Source organism: Rousettus aegyptiacus, unplaced genomic scaffold (assembly GCF_014176215.1).
Source record: "Rousettus aegyptiacus isolate mRouAeg1 unplaced genomic scaffold, mRouAeg1.p scaffold_m13_p_6, whole genome shotgun sequence".
Lineage (NCBI taxonomy): Eukaryota > Metazoa > Chordata > Mammalia > Chiroptera > Pteropodidae > Rousettus > Rousettus aegyptiacus.
The window spans coordinates 38,676,902-38,702,009 of NW_023416309.1; the positions used below are offsets into that span (position 1 = coordinate 38,676,902).

At 42.8% G+C, this 25,108-nt stretch overlaps 1 protein-coding gene across 3 annotated transcripts in view; it reads left to right on the forward strand.

Moving 5' to 3' along the window:
* Positions 1–25,108, forward strand: part of CNNM1 (cyclin and CBS domain divalent metal cation transport mediator 1) — a 53,037-nt gene that overhangs the window by 16,296 nt on the left and 11,633 nt on the right. Inside the window, exons 2-8 of one of the 3 annotated variants that reach the window (XM_036223428.1) lie at positions 6,538–6,681; positions 9,569–9,709; positions 11,645–11,814; positions 13,464–13,563; positions 13,967–14,014; positions 17,408–17,470; positions 17,763–24,994. In XM_036223428.1, coding sequence (XP_036079321.1) covers positions 6,538–6,681; positions 9,569–9,709; positions 11,645–11,814; positions 13,464–13,563; positions 13,967–14,014; positions 17,408–17,470; positions 17,763–17,872 — 776 coding nt within the window. In that variant the 3' untranslated portion in view covers positions 17,873–24,994. Of the gene's footprint in view, positions 1–6,537; positions 6,682–9,568; positions 9,710–11,644; positions 11,815–13,463; positions 13,564–13,966; positions 14,015–17,407; positions 17,471–17,762; positions 24,995–25,108 lie in introns of those variants that run through there. The other 2 variants (XM_036223427.1, XM_016164138.2) reach the window with 2 other exon arrangements.

Below are 25,108 nucleotides of genomic sequence, written 5' to 3' on the forward strand. Positions count from 1 at the left end.
TTTTTTTAAGGCATAGGAAGTATACTAACAAAGTCCTTGGGACATGCCTAGAAGCTTATTTATTAAAGACCCTTCAGAGAATATTTCAACTTCTTCAAATACCAAAATACACTTGTGAAGTTATTGCTACTCTCTAACTGTCCCTTTAAAGCAAGGTGTCCAACCTCAGCACTATTGACATTCCTTGCTGTGGGACTGTCCTGGGCATTGACGGATGCTTAGCTGCATCCCTGGCCTCTACTCACTACATACCAGCAGTATCCCCCGCCCCACGTTGTGACAACTCACATTGTCTCTAGACATTGCCAAATATCCTTGGGAGGCAAAATCAGCCCCAGTTGAGATCCACCACTTTGAAAACAAAATCTGAAAACCTAGTTGCCCTTCTAAAAAATCTGACTTGTAGTTTACGAATGTACATTGATGCCAGGGTAATGAGATAGAGCACTACCGGTAACCAGTACTAGGACCACCCTTTGGATTCTTGGAACAACAGAAAAGACTATTTTGACTTTCAGTAGTGGGAAGTGTTATCGACCTCAGACACACCAAGAGCCTAATAGTGTAGTGGCTCAAGCTTGTCTCAGCAGTGATTGGTACAAACATTACAAAGAAAACCCCTCCAAGCTCAGCATTAAACGGTCAACAACCACTCTCTTCCCCACGTTAAAGAAATACCTTGACTACGAGATCATATGAGAGAAAGCTTTCATCAGCTTGCCACTACAGCTACTCTTTGTTCCAGGAAGTTCTTTTTGGACTTTTCACGTGTACTTAAATCAGGTGTACCAAAGGGACCAGGATTTAACTAGATATCTCAGTGGTTGTTTCTCTTCCTTTTTAATAGGTGATAAGACAAATAACCAGAATTCCATAGAGCCTACCCAGAAACCAGTGGTTTTCAAACTTTACCCTGCATCATAACAACTGTAAAGCTATTAAACCACAGATCACTGGGCTGAACTCCCTGAGATTCTGATTTACTAGGTCTTTGATGGGGCCTGAAAATTTCCATTTCTAAGTTCTCAAGAGATGCTTAATGATTATGAAGTTCTGTATAAATGTTAATACTCATCATCATTGTTAGCCTGAATTAATTCACAGGCATCCTGCTTTTCTGGTAAGTTGGAAGGAAACTGAAGTTAATGGACTAAAAGTCATGAGAAGACAATTGAGGGATTCTGCTAGTCTATAGAGGCACGGCTTAACAGGAAAGGCCGCAGTTCCCATTCACAGAACCTTATAGAAAGGCATAAGAGGAAACTAGCCTAAATTGAAGCCTTCCCTCAAGTAAACCATTAGGAAGTAAACACAACACTCATCCATGGGAGGAGAAACCAGTGTTTGCCCAGAAAAAAAATGGAAACGCTTAGGAAATTTGAACTCTTATGGCCCCAGTTTACGAGTTTTAAATACTCATAAATCATCCCTCAGGGTTGATAAGACCTCTAGTAGGGATGTGAACCTATTATTTCCCAGGCCCACAGTGCTTTGTTCTCAGATTCTGTCCTCCCCTCTGTGACAAACCCTCACCCCTCATCCACCATTTCCGCTGCCACAGAAAATCGTAAGATGGTTCCCTCTCCACCATTCCGGGTCTCCCAACAGCTTCACTTGTGTTCACTTTTGGTCTCTGCCACATCCTAGAGCACAAAATGACAACCAGGTACTCTGAACTAGCATTACCACCATTACCAGCATTACCACCATGTCCAAACCAGCGTTGCTCTTCATTTCAACTTATTTTCTTTTCATGAACCAGTTCCTATTTCCTTCTTCCCTTAGTTCCTGGCAATGATTAATCTACTTTGTCTATAGTTTAACCTATTCTGGAAGTTTTATAAATGGAATCATACAATGTATGGTCTTTTGTCTAGTTTCTTTCACTGGGCATAATGTTTTCAAAGTTTGTCCATGTTGTAGGCTATATCAATACTTCATTCGCTTTTTATAGTCAGATAATATTCCATTATCTGGATATACCATATATTGTTTATTCATTTATCAATTGATGGACATTTGAATTGTTCCACTTTTTAGCAATTAGGAATAATACTGCTATTAACATGTGTGTATACATTTTTGTGTGGACATATGTTTTCACTTCTCTTAGGTATAAACCTAGGAGTGGAATTGCTGATAAATTATGTTTACTATTTTGAAAAACTCCCAGACTGTTTTCCAAAGCAGGTGGATCATTTCATGATCCCACTAGCAATCTAAAGATTCCAGTTTGTCCTCATCCTCATCAATATTTGTTAATGTCTGTCTTTTTAATTATAACCATTCTAGTGTGTATGAAGTGATATCTCATTAGAGTTTTCATCTGTATTTTCCTAATGATGAAGATGTTGAGCATCTTTTCATGTGCTTATGGACCAGTTGTATATCTTCTTGGATGAATGTCTATTTACATCCTTTACTCACTTTTTAATTGAGTTGTGTTTTTATGAGTCTATATATTCTGGATTCGAGCTCCCTATCAGATAAATGATTTGCAAATATTTTCTCCCATTTTGTAAGTTTCCTTTCACTTTTTTAAAAATAGTGTCCCTTTTTAATTTTGATGATGTCCAGTTCGTGTACCGTTTTTCCTTTGATTGCTTGCCTTTTTGGTGTCTTATCAAAAAAAAAAAATACTTCAACATTTTCTTCCAAAAGTTTTATAGTTTTCACCCTTACATTTGGGCATTTAGTCCATTTTGAACTAATCTTTGTGTATGGTGTGAGGTAGGCATGTGCATATCTAGTTATCATCCATTACTTATGGAGTTCTCACTCTATGCCAGGTGCTATTCTAGATTCTGGGGAAATGAAGATAAGTAGAACATACTTGTTGCCTTTCAGAGACCTTACCATCATGGTAGGGGGATGACACATAAATAGAGAGCAACATGGTGAAATAATGGTGTATGATGCTCAACACTGTGCCTGGCCCCTACAGTGTGTACAACAAATGGTGGCTGCTACAATAATAATAGATGCTATTGTCGTTCTTATAAATGCTAATAGAGAGCTACGTTCAAAATACTATGGCAGGGGAGAGTAACCAACTTGTCCATGTTTCAAGACTGGCTTCCTTTGGGGTCATCCCCATCAATTCTGGGGCCCAGGAAGAGGAAGGGCACGAGGAGATAGGTCTCTCAAAGGCCGACTCTTTTGAGAGAGGAAGGACCTCAGATATGTGTATCATGGGAACAGCTGGTTTTCTTGTCCCCATGTCAGCTCAGAAAAGAATTATGTGATTGCTAATTCCTGTTCCAGTCTGACCCCAAGAAAGAATGACTTTTTCATTTGTTTGTAGATCTCTACAGGCATTTGGGGGGATCATAAAGGGTGATTGTGAATTACAAAATGTTTCTAAATAGGTTACATAAGTATATTGTCTTGATATTATAAAATTAGGACTTAAAATCTCTATTACCTGGTGAGCACATACTGTGTCCTCAAATTGACCTCATAAAGTGTAGACCGATGGTAAATATTCATGTGGAAGTTATGGTACACTTTGTGAAACATCATAAAATGTTAATTCATTTAATCCCATTGTATGAACTAATCTCTTGGTGGCAGGAAGTATATCTGTATTATATATATTCTGGGCTCCACATTACAATGATTATCCAATTATAGAAAATAATTTTAAGAAGCACTTTTCCAAGTTTTCCATTATACTAGTCATTTGTTTTGTCATCTGCTAGCATATTTTAGCAAAAAAAGTGAGGACAGGTGCTATAAGTGTAAGAACACTATGTTGGGGAAAAAAAAAACTTGAAATTGAGCATATTCTAACAAGTAGCATAATCTAATTTAAGCTATAAAGCCCTTCAGTACAGTTGGGTAGGATGCAATTGTTTCAAAGAAACAATTTAGAACCACTGAAGCAGAGCTTAAAATTTAATTTAAACACATTGTATTTTATCAAAAAATAAAGGTTTTGGTGTTTGGTTTCAATATTATCTATTATATCCACTATGGATTTTTATTCAGTCTTAGTTCATTCATCAGGCATTTGTTGACTGCCTGTTATAATGGAAGGTACCCTATATAAGTCTGTGTCCTGAAGGAGCTTATGATTTGAGGAAGAGACATGATTCAATAGAGGACACATACATTGCTAGTTATGACAAGCAATAAATTGTGTGAAAATGCCCTAATAGAGTTATCGAAGGTTTAAAAACACCCATAAGGTAAGGCTGGTTCAGCTTCAGAATGGGAGATCCAGGAGAGCTTTCTTAAAGAGCAAGTGCCTGAGCTGGAACTCGAAGAGCCAGTGGCGATGGAAAGGGGGAAGGAAACAATGTGAGCAGAGACTTAGAAAGCAGAAATGAAGGAAGCTGAGGACGTGGAGGTAACCTGGGCACCTGGAATATAGAATGATTAGGGATGTAGCAAGGCATGCAGTTAGAAAGATAGGAAGGAGCCACATTTTTCAGTCTTGAGAATACCAAACTCATGAGTCTGGATTTGATTTCATGCACACTGAGGAGCCATGAAGAGTATTTGAGCAGGGCGGTGGAATGATCCGATCAGTTGAAAAGTAAGCTGAAGGACAGGCTGAAGGTGGTGAAGAAATTAGACTACCCTTGCCATCTTTTCAATTAAAAATTCCAATACATAGCTTTATTGTGATTTTTAGTATTTGATACAGAAACTCATGTATTTCCATTTTAATGGTTAATTTTGCCCCCAGAAAACTGACTATTCTTCTTATTTGATATATTTTTCTAGCAATGACCAAGCAAAAGCTTATAAAAAGTAACTCTGATAAAGCATGAACTTCCTTTTCTTCTTCTTTTTTTTTTTTTTTTTTGCAAGAACAACATCTGAGTCAGTACCCTAGGTTTTTCCTTACATGTCTCTTAGATAAGGAAAAGAACCACCCAGATTTTTATTTTAGAAACAGGACCAGGAAATGTATTTATCAGCAGATGAAAATAAACCAAGGTGAAGCAGGACTGTTGGGTAAGACTCGGTCCCTAAGTTAGAACTATACCCAGTTATCTGGGTTTGCAATCCAGCTCTACCACTTATGAGTGGCTGTGTAACTTTGGGTATGTTACTTAACCATTCTGTGCCTCAGTTCTTTCATCTGTAAAATAGGGATAAAAATAGTACTTGCCTCAAGGGTTGTTAAGATTAAATGAATCAATAACCATTAGAGCTCGATAAATGTTAACTGTTATTATTCAGTTGTTGGACAGTGAAAATTAACTGTCTATGACACATTACAGTTTACAAAGCACTTTCACATATCCATTAGGTCATTTGAGCTCCACAGTCACCCTATGGGTGCCATTTTATTTTGCTCACAGATTCTATGAGTCAGGCATTTGGACAAGGTACAGAGAGAATTGCTTATCTCTGCCTCTCAGTGTCTGTACCAGCACTGGAGATGACTTTTAAGGATTTGGAGGACTTTTGAGAGTGTGCTGAATCAGCTGAGATTGTAGATCCACTGCCAAGATGGCTTCTTTTCTAACCTGTCTAGTGCTTTGGTGGGATGGCTGGAAGGCCAGGCTTAGCTGAGACAGTCACCTAAGAACCTACATGTGTCCTCTCCACCACAGTGACCTCAAGGTAGTGGTCAGACTTCTTAGAGTACTTCTATAGCAGAAACCACATGCCTTTCATGATCTAGCTTTAGCAGTCTCGTGCAGACACTTCCCTGTTCTCTACTGTTTGAAGCCGTCACAAGCCTGCCCAGACTCAAGGGAAGAGGATAGAGACCACACCTTTTGATGAGAGGTGTATCAAAGAATTGGAGGGCATGTTTTAAAATCAACAAGTGGTATTATTCCCTAATTCTAGATGAGAAGTTTGAGACTCAGTAGAGGTTAAAGGATTTGACGAGGTCCTGTTGCATAGATAGTGAGAAGGTAGGAGATGGGGGACATTTAAAGGAGAATAAAGCTACTACCTAATTTTTCTGACTCCAAATTCTTGTTCTTTCAATTAGACTATTCATCCTCCAGCTTATATATAGCGTTTACCCCTGAACAATACAGGTTGGATTGCACAGGTCCACTTACATGTGGATTTTTTTTCAATAAGTACTGTCAGCCCTTCATATCCATTAGTTTTGCATCTGTGGATTCGACCTACCACGGCTCAAAAACTGTATTTTCGCATTCCCAGTACTGTTTTCGATCCACAGATGGTTGGATCTGCAGATGTGAAGGGCTGACTGTAGAGTCAAAAGTATGGATTTTCAATTGCGCGGGGGTTGGTCCCCCTAAACCCTACATTGTTCAAAGGTCAACTGTAATTGCTAATATGTAAAGGTTAAAAGAAAAAAAAAATTTAACTGGCTTTGTGTATATTAGGTAACTTTTCTTAAAAAAGGAAACAGATGTAAAAATGTAAAAAAACTTTATCTTTTCATATGAGCTTGTTCACAAACTTTATATTTTAAAGAGCTCCTGGGATAAATTCAGTCCTGAGATGAGTGAGAAAGCCACTTTGTATAATTTTCTCACAAGGAAAGATCTCTGAAAATGCCCCAGATGCTTAACTGTGACTTTATTCGTTCTCTAGGAAAATCTCACCTGGCCATTGTCCAGCGGGTGAATAATGAGGGAGAAGGCGACCCCTTCTATGAGGTGATGGGCATTGTCACACTGGAGGACATCATAGAAGAGATCATCAAGTCGGAGATCCTAGACGAAACTGATCTCTACAGTAAGTGCACGGTCTTGGCCATTGTCTAAGGTCATCTTATTTTCCTCTGAGACTCTCAAAGCTGGCTTAGTTTGATATAAGTGTGAAAGGGTGTCAGGACAAGCCCCTGCATTGCTGCGAGTCAGTCCCCTAATGCCAGGTGCTGGCATGGCAAGATACGCTGGCTGGAATCACCCCCAAGTCCCTAAGAACATGCTAGCTAAATGTTTATGAGGAGGGAATCTTCAGGAACCAAGACTATGAAAAGGAGACCTCCTGGCCTTTAGATGAAGAAGGAACTATAGGAAACGAAGTGCACCTCAGAGGGCCACTCTGCCCTGGTTTCTGTTCCCTGTGTTCTTCTTGTTTTGTCTCTTTGTCCATCTAGATGCAACCCCAACACTCCCTGGGGTTCCATTCAACAACCTACTCACATCAAAATGTTTGCAGTGGAGACTGTCATGAGATTGCCCACCGCAACCTAAGCCAAACCTTAAATGTCCCTTCTTAGACACTGCTCTTCTCCCTTAGGCTTTTTCAACCATACTGCTTAGTTTCCCTTTCTCTTCCTTCCTCGGCCCAGGCTCCTGTCCCTGCTTCTGCCTCTGCTCCCCACTTTCTGGTCTTCTCACTCTTTTTTCTCCTCCCCCTCAGGAACAATATGGACTCTTCTTTGCAGATAGTGACTGCTTTCAGTTACTGAGCCTTATCAAAGCTTTGCTTGCAAACCTTACAAAGACATGCTTTGTCTCCGGGATGAGAATGTTACCTAATCCATGGGAGTCCTGAGGTCAGGGACTGTTTCCTCCAAACTTTACCTCACGGAATAGCAAAACCTTCTCCTCCCCTCAGAGAACCCATTCCAGACCCCTGTTCTTAGTTTTCAGCCAAAAACTAGCTCCTGGTAGAAAAAGCTTTGACACTATAAGGCAGTGAGCAGTGAAGGAAGAGTGACTTCCTTTTGGACTAGGAAGAGATCAAACCTAAAAGGTAGGCCGCATCTTGACAAAACGTTCCAGGAGTGTCTGAGTATCTGGTACTGCTGTGATGCTCTAGCCAGGCCTGTGTTCTTCAAGGAGAAGTTGACCTTTTCCTCCCTCATTCCCTTCTCCCTTCTCCATCTCTGTCCATCACTCTTGATTTAGAATTCCCAGGCGTCTCAATAGATATATTGGTGAAGACATTCGCACTAAAGTGTCAGTGGCTGATAGTAGTGATAAATAGTCTAAATGAGTAAGCTCCTCTTGGGGCATTTGTTTTCACAATCTTAATGCTCCAAATACTAGCTATTAAAATAAAAGGAATGAAGAAGGAGATCTGAGGAATGATTCTCCATGATGAAAAGTTAAGCAGCCTTTAGATGGAGGAGGAGGGAGACGCATATTTAAGCAAACATGTCATGCAAATCAGACAGCTGCTCACTAGTAAGAGCAAAAGAACTGGTCCAATACAGATATTTGCTGCTCTCTTGCTAAGCAGCTGATCCTCTTTCTCAAGGAAAGGGGTAGAGTTTTCCCACTCTTGTAAATAAGCTTCTGGCATGATTCCTTCAGACCTGCGAGAAGGCCAGGGAGCTAAGAATACTGTGTTGCTTCTCACTTGACCCTGGCCCACAGGAAAGCTGGGTCTGGATCTCACCATGGTTGCAACCTGAGCAAAAGGAGTGTGAAAGCAGGGCCCAGAGTCTAAGGCAGGCCCAGAGAGAGGAGCCAGTGGAAGGGCACTTCTCCCTTCTGGCAGGAAACCCAAGTGCTGTGGCTCAGGCAAGCTCTGAGAGGATAGAGTTTGTCCAAGGCAGCTACATCCTGGGCCCTGGGCCCCTGGCCCAGCAGTTCGTCCCCTCTAATCCAGTGTCTACTCAGCCTGCACTGAAAATTCCCCACAGCCCTGTTTTCCTCCGGGTCAAGTTTGGAGAAACCCAAACCCCTTTTCCTGCTCTCCTGAGCACAGATGAAATAGGCTGGAAGTTTCCAAATTTTACTCGAAACTAAGGGAAAGCAAAAGAGACATGTCCAAAGCAAAAGCTCCCCTTCTCCCTTCAAAAAAAAAAAATATTTTTTTAAGACAAGCTTTAAAAAAAAAAGGAGAAAAAAATTAAATTGGAAAAAGCAAATTTTATCAATCAATAATCAGGCTCTCTGGAGTTCCTCCAGGGCCTACCGAAGACCTCCACCCAAAGAACCCATCTTTGCAGGTTATAGGGGTGTTCCTAGTTCTTCTCCTTTCTTCTTTCCTTTATTTCTCCCAATTCTCTCCCCATAAAGGGGCCAGAGTTGAAGCAGGAGACTTGTGAGTGGAAAGAGGCAGGGACCACCCACTTCCCTGGGCAGCACGCCTTGGGCACTGCTCAGAGTGTGGTTTAAATCAGTGGGAAGAGACCAAGTGAGTCTAGTGCTAGGGACAGGAGAGGGACAGAGGCAGCAACCCCCTGGGACTCCCAAACCCCTTGATGCTGAGAGTCAAGTCTCTGAAGTTTGAGTCTTTTTGTAAGTACTTCACAGATAGTTTCTGGTTGGAGTCTCATAATAACTGCAGGAGATGAGTAGAAGAGTCATTATTAATTATTAACCTTGTATAGATTAAAACAAACAAATGTTCTGATGCTTAGAGAGGTTACACAGCTTAGAAGTACAGAAGCCAGCCCCAGAATCCTGGCCCTGGGGGTTCCATGCCAGCCTTTCCTATTTTCCACTATGTACCACTTAAGTGTACATAGCACTGAGAAGATTATAGCATCTTCCACCTTCCAACCCTTATCAACATCCTTCCACCCCTGGAGAAAGGTATTGTAATGTCACCTACAGTTGACACTTTGCAGAAATTCATGTGGTCCCAAAGTAACGCTGGGAACACCTCCAAAACCCCACAGTGATTCTGAGATCATGCAATCTGTCCCTGTGATCTGCAGCCGACAATCGGAAAAAGCAGAGGGTGCCACACCGGGAGAGAAAGCGACATGACTTCTCCTTGTTTAAGCTTTCTGACTCAGAGATGAGGGTGAAGATTTCTCCACAGCTTCTGCTGGCCACACACCGCTTCATGGCCACAGGTATGACTCTACCCATCTGTGTCTTCACCCCAGGCAGGTAAAACAGAATCTGGGGTGAGACCCAGATATCAATCATTTTTATTACCTTGCAACCTAATTCCAGTGTGCAGTTGGGACCAAGATCCACTGATCCAGGAAAGGAGGTTACATTAGGTAGGGTGACAGGGTGTCACATACTGTCATTTCCAGGCAGGAAGTAAATACAACTCAACTCTGCTTGTCTCTCTTCTATTCAAAAAAAGAGCTAAAGAAACCACTACTGCACTTTTCCCTTCCTCCGCTCGCTTCTTGGAGGGAGATTGAGACCAACCTCCATCCTGTTGGAGTAGCGGTGCCCCAGAGGATTTATAGCAGAGGGCAGGATGTTGTCCTACCCAGCAACAAGCCCCTGGGGTCCAGTACCCTCAAAGGGCCTTATAGGGCTATGAGATATGAGTTCTTTATATACAGAAGTGGGTTATGAATTCTGAGATCTGTAGGAAAAAAAAAAAGAAAGTTCCAAAGAGAAACTTCTCCTTCTTGTGAAGAAGGTAAACTCCATCTTTGACCTCTGACCTTATCTATGTCTAGCTAATGTGCTGACCAAGAATGATCACACCCATTACTAAGTTCAATGTTTAATTTATTCAACATATATTTATTGCATACATAATGAGTGCTAGTACTGTTCCAGGTGCTAAAAAGTAGAAAATTTTAAATCGGAGTTCTTTAGGGGCAATGTTTTATAAACTATATAAATATCTAACCAACGTACTGTATACTTGAAACTAATAAAACAAAAAATAATAATTACTAATAAAAAAATAAAAAATAAATTGGAGTTCTTTAAAGTAGAGTTTTAAACATTTTATCTAGTTCTGAATACAGATTTCTTTTAATTACTGGCTGTCTGATTTCCTAGAGCAAAGCAGCTGTATCTGCTAATGTAATATAATATACAATAATACATGTAAATGTGATGCAAGGATACTTCGCATTGTTGAAACAACTACCTGTTTCTATTAACTTGGAACTTCATTTCATATGTCATACAAATAAGTCATATTAAATTCTCTGTATTTCATTTGATTATAGCATCAAAGCCTTTGTTGTTTACATGGCTTGCTTATCCATGCCCAACTATTTTTTCAAAACTACTTTATTAAAGTATGATTGACATATGAATGTAGTACATACTTAATGTATACAACTTGATGAGTTTGGAGATGAGTGTACACCCATGAAAAACCATCCTCACAATCTATGCCAAAACATATCCATCACCTCTAGAAGTTTCCTCCCACCCTCTTTATTTATTACTATTTTTGTATGTTAATATAAGATATATCCTCTTAGCAAATTTTAAAGTATACAATACAGTAGTAACTATAGGCACGACTCTGTGCCGTAGATCTCTAGGACTTACTCATCTATCATAACTGAAAATTTGTACCTTTTGACCAACAGTGCCCCTTTTTCCCCTTCCACTAGTCCGGACAACCAGCATTCTACTCAGTTTCTGTGAATTTGACTGTTTTAGATTCATCGTATAAGTGATATCATGCAGTATTTGTCCTCCAGTGCCTGGCTTCTTTCGCTTAGCATAATGTTCTCTAGGTTCATCCATGTTGTCACAAATGGCAAGATTGCCTTCTTTTTTAATAAGTCCATATACAACTTTAAATAAAATCAAAGAGAAAATTAATAACAAAACTGGCATGTCCAAAATGGTGACCTGTGTTTCCTGAGGTACCAGTGCAAGGACACATATCTCCATAGGCCTGAGATGCACACCTGGGTTTAAGAGCTCCCAACCGAGGGAGTCGCAAGAGTCCTGCCAGCCTGGTGCCTGGAGCCCGAATGAAGGGGACTGTAGACACATGCCCTGATTGCTGTGGTGTGCCCACCACGAATCCTCCCAGCTGCCAATTCCTCCTGCCTCCTATTGTTCCCTAGAAGTGGAGCCCTTTAAGTCTCTGTACCTTTCGGAGAAGATCCTGCTCCGGCTCCTGAAACATCCCCACGTGATCCAGGAGCTGAAGTTTGATGAGAAGAACAAGAAAGCCCCAGAACACTACCTCTACCAGCGCAACCGCCCTGTGGACTATTTTGTGCTGCTTCTCCAGGTGAGTGGGAAAATCAGAGACCCTCCAAGGACAAGACGAGGGCATCCCTAGGCTGGAGGGAAATGGCCATGCCTCCCCAGTGCCAGATTCCAAGACTCAACTGGCTGCCTTGAGAACAAGGCCAGGTGGGGTGGGCATTTGTCCTTGACCCAAGGAAGGAGCCAGGTATGACTGGCTGGTGTCCTGGGAGTAGTGGGGTCTTGATGGCATTTAGTCTGACCACTCAGCTATGTTTGTGATGAGGCGTAGCAGGTACCTCTCCAGCAGTGACGTTCTGCTGCTGAACTTCCAAAATTGCTGCTGTACAGAACCCCTAAAACCTCGTTTCTGCTGTCCAGTACCTCCAAAACTTCAGATACCTCTCATTTAAAGCCCTCATTGTTGTTGAATGCAAATCTCAACATCTCTGACTTCCACCCACTGGTCCTTGCTCCGCTCTCTTGAGGTGCACAGGACACATCCACCCTCCCTGCAACATCTCAGCCTTTGCAGCCCCTTGACACTTCTCCTCCTTAAAAAGACCCAGAAGGAAATGAACGAAAGATGCACAGTATTTCCCCAAAACTCATATAAGTATGATCACCTTCTGCCCTAATTGCCTGGATAGGCCCATAAATAGGTGTCAGGCATGGTTCCAGCACTGGATAGTGCTGGCGCCCTGGCCTGGCTCCACCTAATGGTGCTCGTCACTATTCTCTGTCTCTTCCCAGCAAAATCTTCTGAACCCTGAATATAGTGATCGTCTTTAAATCGTAGTTAAGCTCACATTAATTTAGATATGGCCTCCCTTTGTTCCAATCCACCTGCTCTGTCTGCTCTGACGCAATAGTGTGCCTCACACCCATCTTTCCGAATAGCCCCAGTAAAGTGAGTCTCAAAAACAGAGTCTCATTCCTCACTGTTGGGAATCAAAAAGGGTCCTATCACAGTGTTTAAATAATGTCATGAGCCTATGCAATCTACTGTCTTATTCTTAACGTAAATTTAACTTTTCAAGTCAAAGTTGGAGGGAGTGAAATGTAGTAGTGAGGCTTTAGTTTCAGAAATTGGAAAGATCTAGTTTTAAAATTCCAATAACGCCACTTCCCAACTAAACTTGACTGAGTTTTTGAACTTATCTGAGCCTCAAAATTGATTCATCTGTGAACTGGGGATGAAAGCAGTATGGGCCTCATAGGGTTGTGGGACCAAATGAATGAGAATCCAGGCTGTGCATGTAACACAGTGTCAGGACCATGGGTGCACGTTAACTATCATTATAAGTGGTGATAAGCAAGCTCACACAGAATAAGATTTTATCTCAACCAGATTTACAGATGGGTTACTCTCCGACTAAACCAGTGAGGCAGTTTACAGGGCCCTGGGCTAGCTGGGGCCTGGACCTCACGGAAGGACCATTACAGTATGTGAGGAGAGCTTGCTTATTTATGACTGGGTGCTTGCTTTATGATCTAAGCAATTAATTTACTGCCAAGGGCTACTGAAGTTGGAGGTGCAATTTCTGAACCATAAGTCTGGACAGAATTCGCATTCCCCTGTGATAAGAACTTAGGTCTCCTCGTTATCCAGGCAGAGTACTTAGGGCTGTAGTCAATAATAGAAGTGGAAATGTGAGTACACACCCTCAGTACACATCTTTCATTCTCCAGGGGAAGGTGGAGGTGGAGGTCGGTAAGGAAGGCCTTCGCTTCGAGAATGGAGCCTTCACCTACTATGGTGTCCCAGCTATCATGACCACTGCTTGCTCAGGTATTCCAGTTCCCAAGCCATAGCTTATTGGGGAAGCAATGGGACATTGTAGAAAAAAAAGGGTCTGGGTTCAAGTCTTGCTCCTGTGAGTGACCCTGGACAAGCCATTTAACTTCCTGGGCTCTAGTGTCCTCCTTTGTAAAGCGGGTATAAGATTCATTTTTCATCCAGAGTTTGTTTGTGAAAGCACATGGTAGACAGTAATGTTATCAAGGGTCAGGGATGCATAGTGCTATTTTTCAGTATGAAAAGACAAGTTTATTTTGCTTTTTATGCTACCATTTGATTGCCTGGTTTTCTCAGGGTTCACTGGTGCTGGGGGTGGAGTGGAAGAGGGAGAATTCCCATAAGAAGGTGTGCTTTCTGAATTGCCTCTGAAACACACTGCATCTTCTGTCCTTAGATAACGACATGCGGAAGGTGGGAAGTCTAGCTGGATCCTCGGTCTTTCGTATGTATCTCTCAAACCCCTCCCTCGTCCTCCCCAACATAGTCCTGCCTCAGCCCACCCTGGGGACCTGGACCAAGCGCTCTGAGCCTGGGCTGGGGCTAACACAAATGCTGGCAGCCTCTCTGTAATGCTCTGCCAGAAACACTGCTTCCTGCCAGGTACCCACAGACCACCGGGGGGGGGGGGGGTTCGTTTCTGTGTGTCTGGAATGTTTGCTGCTTCTCTGCTCATGTGCAAGTGATGAATGGTGGGGAGGGAGGTTGTGAGTGGAGGCACCATTTACTGTCACCTGCCAGGGAAGGCAGGTGATTTGTGTGCTCTGCTGGAGGTTCAGTCTTTCCTTCCTGCTATGATAATTCATCCACTGGCCTTTACCTAAAAACCTAATATTCTGTTATCGTGTCTGCGGGGTTAGTCAGAAGTGACTGCAGGACCTTGGGATATAAGTCGCAGGCTGGTGAAATACGTTGCTTACCTGCTTTTCTTTCCACATTCGCCACATCTCAGCTGGTGGAGAGGTGTCTGCCAGCTGGCCGTGCATGCTCGTGGTGGGGGCTACTGGCTGGTTTGCTATGCCCCTTCTGGCTCCTTCTTGCTGTTTCCTGTGTAGAATTATTGCACTTGTGTTTAGAATGCATGACATTTACTGTGATTTGTGATCCAGAAAGAATTATTTTCCTAAGGTTTTTGTTTTGTATTGTTTTTTGTTGTTTGTTTGTTTGTTTTTGACTCACTGGTCTGAATTGTGCATTGCTTTCACCTGTTGGTGCTTACAGTGGCTATTTTAATGCTAAATGAGGTATTTTCTTTTATTATAAAAAAGATTTTACATAGCACTTTATATTGGATTTCTAAGAGGGTCCCAAGCTTGATATCACAGCCCTTGGCACATGAAAAGTAGGAACTGTTTTAAGATAGAAAAACTAAAGAATTAACTTGCTCCAAATCACCCAGCAAGTTAGTGACTTACCTACGTGCATTCCAGGGCCCTGACTAGTTCTCATAGCATGATGAAATACGGATTTGAGATCTATCATGTTCCAGAATGCAATTTCCGTGTGGGAATATTGAAACAATATACACTGTAATTTCGCATCCTAGCCCAGAGAGCTGAAATGATATTGGAGTAGCTGCCCAAACCTAAGGGGTAGCCAGTGTGAGTTGAAGAAGCTCTGTAAAATTTTTAAAAACTGTGGTAAATTAGTATACTTATATAAACCAACAAATCTCCAGCAAGTTTGCCAGAGGAAGACTCAGTACTCAGAGGAACTCTGGATGGGAGAGTGATGGACTGTAGGACCAGGTCGATCTTGGTTCTCTAAAGATTTCCATCCATCACATTGCGCAAGGTAGAGTCACTTTGGGGATTTAAATCCTACTTAGACATGTTGGCCCTGTTCTGGCTCTTCCAGAGGACCAAAAGGAGTGGGAACCCTAGAGTAAAAAAGCTTTATTAAGTCCCCCAGCCCACCTCATTTAGATGACCTTTTCTGAAAAAAAAAAAAAAAAAAGTTTTTTAAGTAGTAGGAAGATGTTATCTGGTTTTCCTTTCCTTCCTTTCTTCCTCAGTTCTATCAGAATCCTTCCATTTTATCAGTGATATGAGTAAACTTGCAACACTGATCCCTCCTTCAAAACTGGTTAACTAAAAGGAAGCATTAAACTCTTTCCATCTCTACACTCCTGAACATCATTAACAATCTTCGGGAGGAAAAAACGATTGAATTAGTCTGTAGGGGTATAGAGACATTTTTCATCCTCCCTCTCCCAGCAGTCCCTACTTAGTGGAGTAAAGTGTGAAATAACTACAAAGACTGTTACACTCTACAATTGTTCCTGGGGGACGTTCAGCCCAAGGTTCAGCCACCTAACATCCTTCCCTAGCCAAGAACCTTGGCCTGTTAGTCAAAAGAGAGCTTAAGTCTGAACCACAAGGCAATGAACTCTTGCAGGGTCTCAATCTAGCAAACTGCCTCTGTCCTTGATGCCAGCCTTTAGCTCTATCAGCCTTTGAGGGTGATAAATGGGATGATGAGTTTGCCAGAACACTGGCCCTGTGACCAATGCCTTACAGTTGAACTTGAGGGTACAAGTAAGTCACTTTGGCTTTTCTGTGAAGAGCAAAGGGAACTCAGCTAGTACTGTCTCCTTTATCTTGGTTCTGATTACCAGGGAACCCAGGAGGACCATAGTAAGCCTGTCACTCTGGTGGAACTGGGCCCAAGCCTAGATAGTCATTACAGAAGCCCACAGGACTGTGCAGCCGGGAAAAGAAAAGTTTCCTATTTGCTTGTCAGGGTATACATTTAATTTGCAGGCCAGAAGTACTCGGATACTTCTTGAGACTAGAGATTTCTTCTTTCAATGTGTCTCACAACATTAGGGGCCCATTCAAGTATTCTTTGATATCTCATGTCACAGTAAATGATTATGAGGTAGGTATAAAGCTCTCCCCCACACATACACATACACTCCCCTGTGTGTATGGACATTTTTAGTAAAATAATCTGGTGCAGCAGATAAGACTGTAGAAGCTTATTATTTCAGTGGGCTGTCACCTGTAGACTAATTTCATTTAGTTCCTTGGAAGGGACTCGAAATGATCAGATAAGAGCGAAGAAGACAGATTTCCAAGCAGAAATACTGCTTGATCATGATCAAAATGGGAGAAAGATTAGAATATTGCTACACACCCCACCCTACCCCAGGCCCCAAGTGATAGCCAATGCCACTTCGGACGGACCCTGTGGGGAAAGAAAGAAAAGGAAAAGGGGACAGGAAGAGAGGTGCTGTGGAGCACTAGTACTTGCTAAAAAGTGACTGAGTTAATTCATCGAGGTGATTCACATTAGGATACTGGATATGCTGCCCTTCCTGCATCCTAAGCCTTGAGCAATGAACACACAGATCCTCCCCACACTGTGACCACAGAGGAAGCTCCTAGGCATCCCGGGCAGGATACAGCTTCCTCCAGGATGGCCCTGGCAGGAACCCGCACTTTACTTTCAGCAGATTCATGTGGCAGCTGGGAGAGCCTGGTAGGAATGCAGTGCTGGGCTCCCAGCAGATTTGCTGGTTCAGAGAAATGTCGCATATGCGTGCTTCCCACTGGGGCACTGCCTGTCCTGACATTGGCACGTCTGATTGACCTCAAAAATTATTCTGAATTTTTTTAGACCTTCAGAAAACTCTATTTGCTTTTTCTCTTTCTGGAGAGTGACTTTGTAAGAGGGTGCAATTTCCACGTTTTCAGAGGCAAGATTCCCTTTTGCAGAGAAATGTGATGCCGTGAAGATCCAGGAACAAACTGTCTCACCCATGCTCTTTGTCTCTCTCCTTTTTTGTTTATCTTCCCCTTCGCAATTCACAAATCCTTGGCTCTTGATTCTTTAGTGCCCGTCTCTGTGTCTCGTACCTTCACCTTCAGCAGAGGGGACTCTCTGGCAGGCTCCCCAGGTAAACATGCATGGGTGTCTTGGGTCTCCATAGATCCATGGTGTTTGCAAGAGGCCTTTGGTCTCTATCACTGTCCCACATAAGATTAGTCTCCCCCCAGCGGGCATTCTGTTGCCTAAGGCATAGCACGTTGCACAGATAACATTCATTTACACATACAGCCTAAGCATTGCTGGTTCAATGGTTTCCCTTATGAATTTAGTTTCCAGGGATGTATCTAAATGTATGTATATGGGGGCATAATGGGATAAGAGATGGTGTGACTTATTCCCCCTTGTTTGTCTGGCTGCAGAATGGAAGGGTGAGGAGCGCGACAGGAGCAAAATAGGAAGAAACAATGGAATATTATGCTTTACTCCTATTTTTGTTCCACTTTTCCTTCTATGTGTGTTCTGCCTTTAGCAACCCACTAACCCATCTTCATCATCTTCCTAACAAAGTAACCATGTGGTGACCATATTCTTTCTGGCTCTGTTCACACAGAGAATGCTCTATGTAAAATTTCAAAACAACATTTCATTAGGTTTAACCTTTCTTGTTAATTAAATCCAAGTTACTGGTTTCTTTTTAATTGGGTAAAGCAGCTCCTCATAAAGCTACACAGCAATTCAAGGATTGAGTAGAATGTAATAAATCTGAACAATTGATTAAGTGTTTGTATTGTTTTCATCTCTAGAGATTGCTCTCTAAGGCTCAGGGAACAAGTAATGACTGAACCAAGAACTGAATTGTTAAATTGTTCTGAAGTTAGAACACAGTCCAATTTCCTACACCCTCTCCATCTGTCTCCCTCATCTCAAAGCCACAGAAATGATTCTGAGCCCTCACCATCATCCCGGTCAGCAAGAATCCAATGTTTTGCCATCTTTAGTGTAGACCCTCAGAATTTAAAAAGGCTCTGCCCTGAGACCTCAAACCCCCAAGTTTGCAACTTTAGAAGTATGTATGTTGATTCTTACTTTCTCCCAAATCACATTTTCCATAAAAAAACCATCTGGTTCCCATGTTTATCTGTATTAGACAAGTTAATCACATACTCAGATTCCACTAAAGTTTTCTCTCACTCAATAGTGATTTTCCACCAAGAAATAATTTTTTTTTTTTCACTTCACGAGAGCCCAAGCTTTCATGATGACCACAGGACAATATGGTCCATGTGAGACATCAAGCTGTTGCCCTCACCAGCTCACTGGTCTATTCCTGCATGCCAGCAGAATTAGAAATCACTGCATCATGGACCTTTGAGACCCTTTACATGTGGGGATGTGGGGAATCTCGATGAAGGAAGAATGTGCTCTGAGTTTCAGCAGAAAGGGAAAATGCATATTTTTAAAAGATTTTCAACCAAAAAGATCAAAGCATTTTTAAAAAATGATGAAAGCAGGGGTGTATTTTCCTTTTTAATTAACCCTCAGTTAACCAGGCAACCTAGTTATAACTTTCCAGTTGAGGTTAATTCTGGCTCATCAGTATTTATTATGAAAAACTGGTAATTCAGTGTCAGGCTGAGATTAAGGTGACTCATTTCTGCTGTGTAGCCCCCTGGGAGGTACTGAGACCTCCCATCCAAATGGGAGCTCTTCTAACCATCCCCCCATTTTCCATAACTATGGGTGTTCAACCCAACAGGAAACAGGTGAGTAACAAAGAAGTGAGATTTAACTCTGCAGAGTGGAGCAGTGACAGACACAGCAGCAGAAAAGGAGAGGTGAGGATGAGTTTCTTCTCCTCCTGCTCTTTCTTCTCTACTTTCTTTTGTCTGGTCTCTATCTATAGTCAACCACCAATACTTCCCAGTGGTTGGGTGACATCCCCAGGACCTATATTATGGTACTTCCGCTGTCACTTTTGCTTCTGTTCCATATCACTAGAAGAAGAAGATTTAGTCATAGGAGTTTCTAGAAAGCAGTCCTGGATACATTCTGGCTCCATACTTGATTTGTGATCCAGCACGTTAATTTATGTATATTATGCCTTATGCCCATCTTACACAGAAAGGAATAGAAATCCTGGAAATCAGTAGGGCCTTTAAGTTTAGAAAGAATGCTGTCATTTTATTTGATCCCCACAACCATCTTTGGAGATGGGCAGGAATTATTGTTGAGAAACAACAGGTAAGGAAATAGGCTCTGAGAAACCACTGGGTCAGTGTCGTAGGTATAGGAAGAAGGTAAGGGGATGAAGACTAGAATCCAAGACTCTTAGGCCCTGCTCTCCTACAGCCTGGGGCCTTGCTGCCCCTCTGAACATATGTGGTTTGTGCCCTCTAGAGGGCTGTGACTTGTTTGCATTTTAAAAGCCACAAAAGTGGATCATGCCAAATATTGCCACCATTATCCTTCTATTTGAGCCTCACTTTGAAATAAGGAGAGCAGAGTGCTCTGCGGATTACCTCCAGGGTGTGGTGTAATTAGCCACTTTTGCAGGTGCTGCCATTTCAAAGTGAAACTTCTCATCGACCCACTGAGACAACACAGCCCCTGCAGTTATCATTCCTTCTCCCTAGGTTTATGCTTTCTTTCTTCTCCCAGCAGTGGAGATGATTTCACAGTCCCTTGGAGTCCACAAAAGCACAGAGACAGGAGAGAAGTCGGGAGCAAAAGTTCCTTTTCAGTGCTCAGTTGTCCATCTGTAACGTGCTTTGAGATCGATGGGAATAGAGTTTTCTCCTAGAATATAAGAGGAGTCCCTAAAAATAATCTTTTTACTTTGTGAAATGTGGTAAGTGGAAATATTCCTTTGGGTTGGCTCTCACGTTGTACACATTTGGGAACCATTAAAGCTCCATGTAACGTGAGCGAGTTCATCTGGGCTCCTAACTTGGGCTGATTTGCAGAGTTCACATTGTAGCTTTGACAGAGAGCTTTTGACATTTGGTTGTCTGATGTTGAATATTACCTCAGGATGATGCATTTTTAATAATCCTAGTTTGTACTCTTATAAGCCTGTGTATTTAAACTCCCCCATGCAGTTTGGAGAACACAGATGGCCCATGACAGTGACCATGACCAAAGTGGGATCCTCCCCCTTGTCCCTTACTGATGCTCCAAAAGACATAAGCAGGCAGCTGCTGAGCCCTACTTTCTGCCTCAAATCCGCAGACTGAACAAGAGAGTAGGAATTCTTCTGTCTCATGGCTCCTTCTCCCTGAGTAGAGTTGTGAACACTCTATGGATGCCTGTACCACAAGCGAAGCAAGAGCCCCAGAGCTGCGTCTTTATGGCCCATGCCTATCAGTGCAGAGTGACAGGAGAGTCCATCCAGCTCCAACTGCAGTGTAAAATCATCTTCCACCTCCTTTCCCACCCCACCCCCAATTTTACCCGTGTGTTCTCCACCAAACCTCAGTGATGCCAATTTGCCATTTAGAACAGCTTTCTCTTGCAGACTGACCAGGCAAAGCCTGCAGGAATGAGATCTGCCAGACTTCGCCACAGCACTTGGAGGTCTAGAGTAGAAATCCCTGCCCCTGCCCCCCACCCTCTCACCAACCAGTCTCTCCACAGCCCACTTGAAGGTATGATAAGCAAGAGTCTGTGGGGGATTTATTGGCTGCTTGGCCTCCCTGCTGGCGAAGGGTCCTGTGGTCAGTTTTATGCATCACTGTTTGGTCTGTCCCCTCTTAGACTTCTTTGCACTACTAGAATTTCCCTCTTCACTTCACTCCCCCAAGATGTGCCTCTGTGCTCTTAGGAAATGCCAAGAGGAATTATACAACTTGAACTAGTTTACCATGCTGCCTAGATATTTGTCTGTTACTGATTTCTTCTCTTTTTTTTTTATTAAAAGCATTACCATTTCCCTTGCTCAGAAACCTCTGCGTGTATGTGCACAATTACCAAAATGCCGAGTCATCAGCATCCCACCTATTGAGGAATGTCAGGCTCTGGGGACACGAAAATATTGATCTTGCACAACACTCAGATGAAATGAGGGTTCTTTTTCCTTTTAAAATTACTTTTATAGACGCAATCTTTGTAAGATAGTGTACCTTTCGGTTTGGGGAATCCTTTGGGATTTTATGAATAAACCTTCAATAGCACTGTTTTTACTTAAAAGAACAAAAAAAAAACAAAAAACTTGGTTTCTCCTCCCAGCACAACAGTGATGTCACTTGAGTTTGACATGCAAGTCCCTGTGAGTGACAGCAGGGTGACATACTTGTGTTGGGTTCCAGTGAGGATGAGAGCTTTGAGGGGAACGGCGATGTAGCTGTTGCCTCTGTTCTCAACAGGGAATAGAAGTGATTCAGGCAGAACCTTCTATGAGTGGAAGTTGTTTAGTAGATAAGAGAGGACTGGGTTTCCCTGTCATCCTCCTTGAACATATCTGGAATGGTGACATAAGGGACAAGGATGTGGAACAGCAGATATGAGGTGTGTGAAGCACATGTCCTACCAGGAAGAGGGAGGATTATCAAGGAGCAATGGTTATTTCTCGGGGTAACTGAAGCCACAGGCCCTGCTTGTATTCTCTCCTCTTGTTCCAACTAAATTGAGGACAAGACCCACTAGCTCAAGGTATGGTTTTCCAGACTCCACTCACACGCCAGAAAGGACACTCTCCTCCAGGACCGCCTGCCCTTCTTTTCCACAACTGGCCCCGTGGAAGCACCGTTGACTTACTTAGCCAGCCACTACCTTAGAAGAGCTGAAGATCTAGCCAAGCCAGAACATATTAGCCTGTTTTCAAGGGACTGAGACCAGAAATGAAATGCATCTATTTCTGCCTCATACTACCGACATTTATAATCACCTTGGCGCTTCACTCTATTCTCTGCGCTAGGTACTGCGTGTCGGGTGATGACCAGAAAAAGCAAGTTCTCCGTTCTCTTGGAATGTAGAGTTGGCTTTAGTAGACATAACAAACAAGTACGAGCATGTAATTAACATTTGTATAAAGTGCTTCAAAGGAATGAACAGAGGGCAGTAATAGAGGAATGTGCAAATCTTCTTGAGGCGGCCAGACCGGATCTTCAAAGAAAGTGGCATTTCAGAGATATCTCCAACTAAGAACTGAAAGTGATCTGAAGAGGCGATGAGGGTAGGAGTGGAGGGTGACAGTGGAAGGAGGAGCAGGGGAAATGGCATCTACCGAGGTGGGGGATGCTTGCATGACTGAGGATCCCCAGTTGAGGATCTACTCTGCAGCCAGTGGAGCAGAGCACAGCAAGCAGGGGATGGGAAGAGAGCCCCACGATGAGACCAGATGAGAGAGCAGAAGTAGGGGTCACAGCAAGAAGTGTGGATTTTATTCAGATTCAGTGGGAAGCTGATTTGTTTTTAAAATGTGCTTCTGGTAGCTGAGGTGAGAACTGATTATGAGATTGTAAGTGGTGAGACCAGAGTGTGGGCTAGGTGAGAGTGATAACTCAGAGTGGTGACCAAGATAGAGGCAGATGGGCTTATTATGTCAAGGGTGGAGATAAGAGGATTTGATGTGGGCTGATAGAGTGGTAAGAGTCAGGGAGATTCCCAGGTTTCTGGTTTAAATAACAGGGTAAATGATGAATGGCATTGACTGAGAAGAGGGCAACTAGAAGTGAAATCCTTAATTTTATAATCCTATCAAGGCAGTGATTATTATAGTTCTAATGAGAAAATGATTCAACCTATTGTTATTTTAATCTTTCTGATACACTATTTGCCAGACAGCAATAATAACTTGGCAGCTGAACAGATCTTCAACCCTCTAGGACTCACTCCAAACAGATGCTAATCAAATATTTTGATTGATGGCAACATTATCTCAAAAGGCAGAATTTAATTCCCAAGGTTCTACTCAGAAAGAACAAGGAACGGAATCTCTGAAGAATCAGTCTCTTCATTGGAGCCATTGAACTAAGTCTGTTTGTGAGAAACTGACTACAGCCTTCCCACACTCTCTTTTTTAGGAGAAATAGAAGGAACTGCCAGTCGGGAAGCAGAGGGCTGGGCGGGGGGGCTCTGTAGTCTCTCATGGGGTTATTATTCCAAGGTTGAGATAAAGCTAGGGTCACCTTCAGAACCTCTCTTCTATTGGTACTGGGGAGCATAGGTCACACAGTCCATTTTGAAACCAAATGACATGGTCTTAATTGAACCATCCCTAGAAGTGGGTCTTAAAAATGGAAGAAGAGCCTGACTGAACATTTAGGAGGGCTTATTCCCGCACCACCACCCTTAGACCTAGAGGGAGCCCTGCCCTAGACTCACACTTTAGAGGGCCCCCTTTTGGCCCTCATCAGTCTCTCCATGGGGTGAAGAGCTCTCATGGCCAAAGGGATGTGCCCACCCAGAGCCTGGGTTCTTCCTTCTAGACCACATTTCAGATACTGAAATCTCAGAATTCCCAATTCAAACAGCCTGGGGAAAGGGGGCCAGGATTGGTTCTCCCCATACAGCACAATTTTCTGGCACAAAACTCTTAAGGAGTTGGACCTGGCTTTCCAGGTTGTTAGGAAGGTATATTTGTCAAGGACAAGGATATAACATATCTCAATGGTTTATTAATGTAATTTAACTGTGTACCCATATAGTCCATGGGCCACCACTTGTCCCGGGCCCAACCAATGTTGGGGCAGACCTTAGTTATCCCACCACCAATGTGTCACTGCAGTGAGGATTGATTATCTGTGCTGTGACAGATGGTTTTGAGGCCAAATTCTGGACTTTCCAAAATAATGTTGATGCATGGAGTTTATATAAAGTAAGTCACCCTGGTAGAGGGCCTCATGATCTGGGGTAGCTAACCATTCTTGCTGCGTGGGCTTCATCCGCACTGTTAATGTAAAAACATCCAGACCTATGGGGAATTTTTATGAGAGTTTATTTGAGTTTATTTAAGCCAAACTGACAGTGTGCTGGGGAGCAAGCTCTCACAATGCTCTGGAGAATGACAGTTTTGCAGTTTCTTTTATACATTTGGAATTAAGGAGAGACTATAAGGAAGATTATATGAAGGTGAGAGAAAGTAAGGTAAAGGATAGTTAACACAATTGTGTGCTCTCTCGAGGGTGGTTATGCTTCTGAGAGGTCTCAAAAAGAGGATTACTCTGGCATTTCAAAGCTGTGTTAAGATGCACAAGAACAATGGACAAGACTTGCTTAAGGCAAAGATGAACCTTTTGTAGGCTGGGGGTGAGACTACCCACTATGACCTGCCCAGTTAGGAATTTATGATCAGATCATCCTGAAGTTACTTTTGGTCAGATATATTACACAGACCCTTTTCATCCACAGCACTTAACCCCAAAACCAGAACCAAATAAGGCAGTGACAACCTCTGCCCAGCTCCTCCCTGGCAGAGGTTACGGGGAGCAGGGAGAGCCTGAGTGGAATGGAGCCATGAGTTTCTGTCTTAGGTGTTTGCTCCTCTTAGAAACAAACATCAGTGGAGCAGCTGGGCATTTTCCTGGGCTCTGTAGGAGGTGTGAGGGCCCAGTTCCACCATCCAGAGTTACCGTTGCCTTCAAGTCCTATGGGACACCAATAAACAATCTCTCTCTCTCTCTCTCTCTCTCTCTCCCCCCCCCACCACCCCACCTCTTTCTCTCCCATCTCTCCCCATCTCCCTTTCCCTCTCCTTTCCGTTCCCCTCTCCCTTCTCCTCACCTGCCCCTCCTTGCCTTTTCTCTTTCCCCTCCACCTCACCATCTGC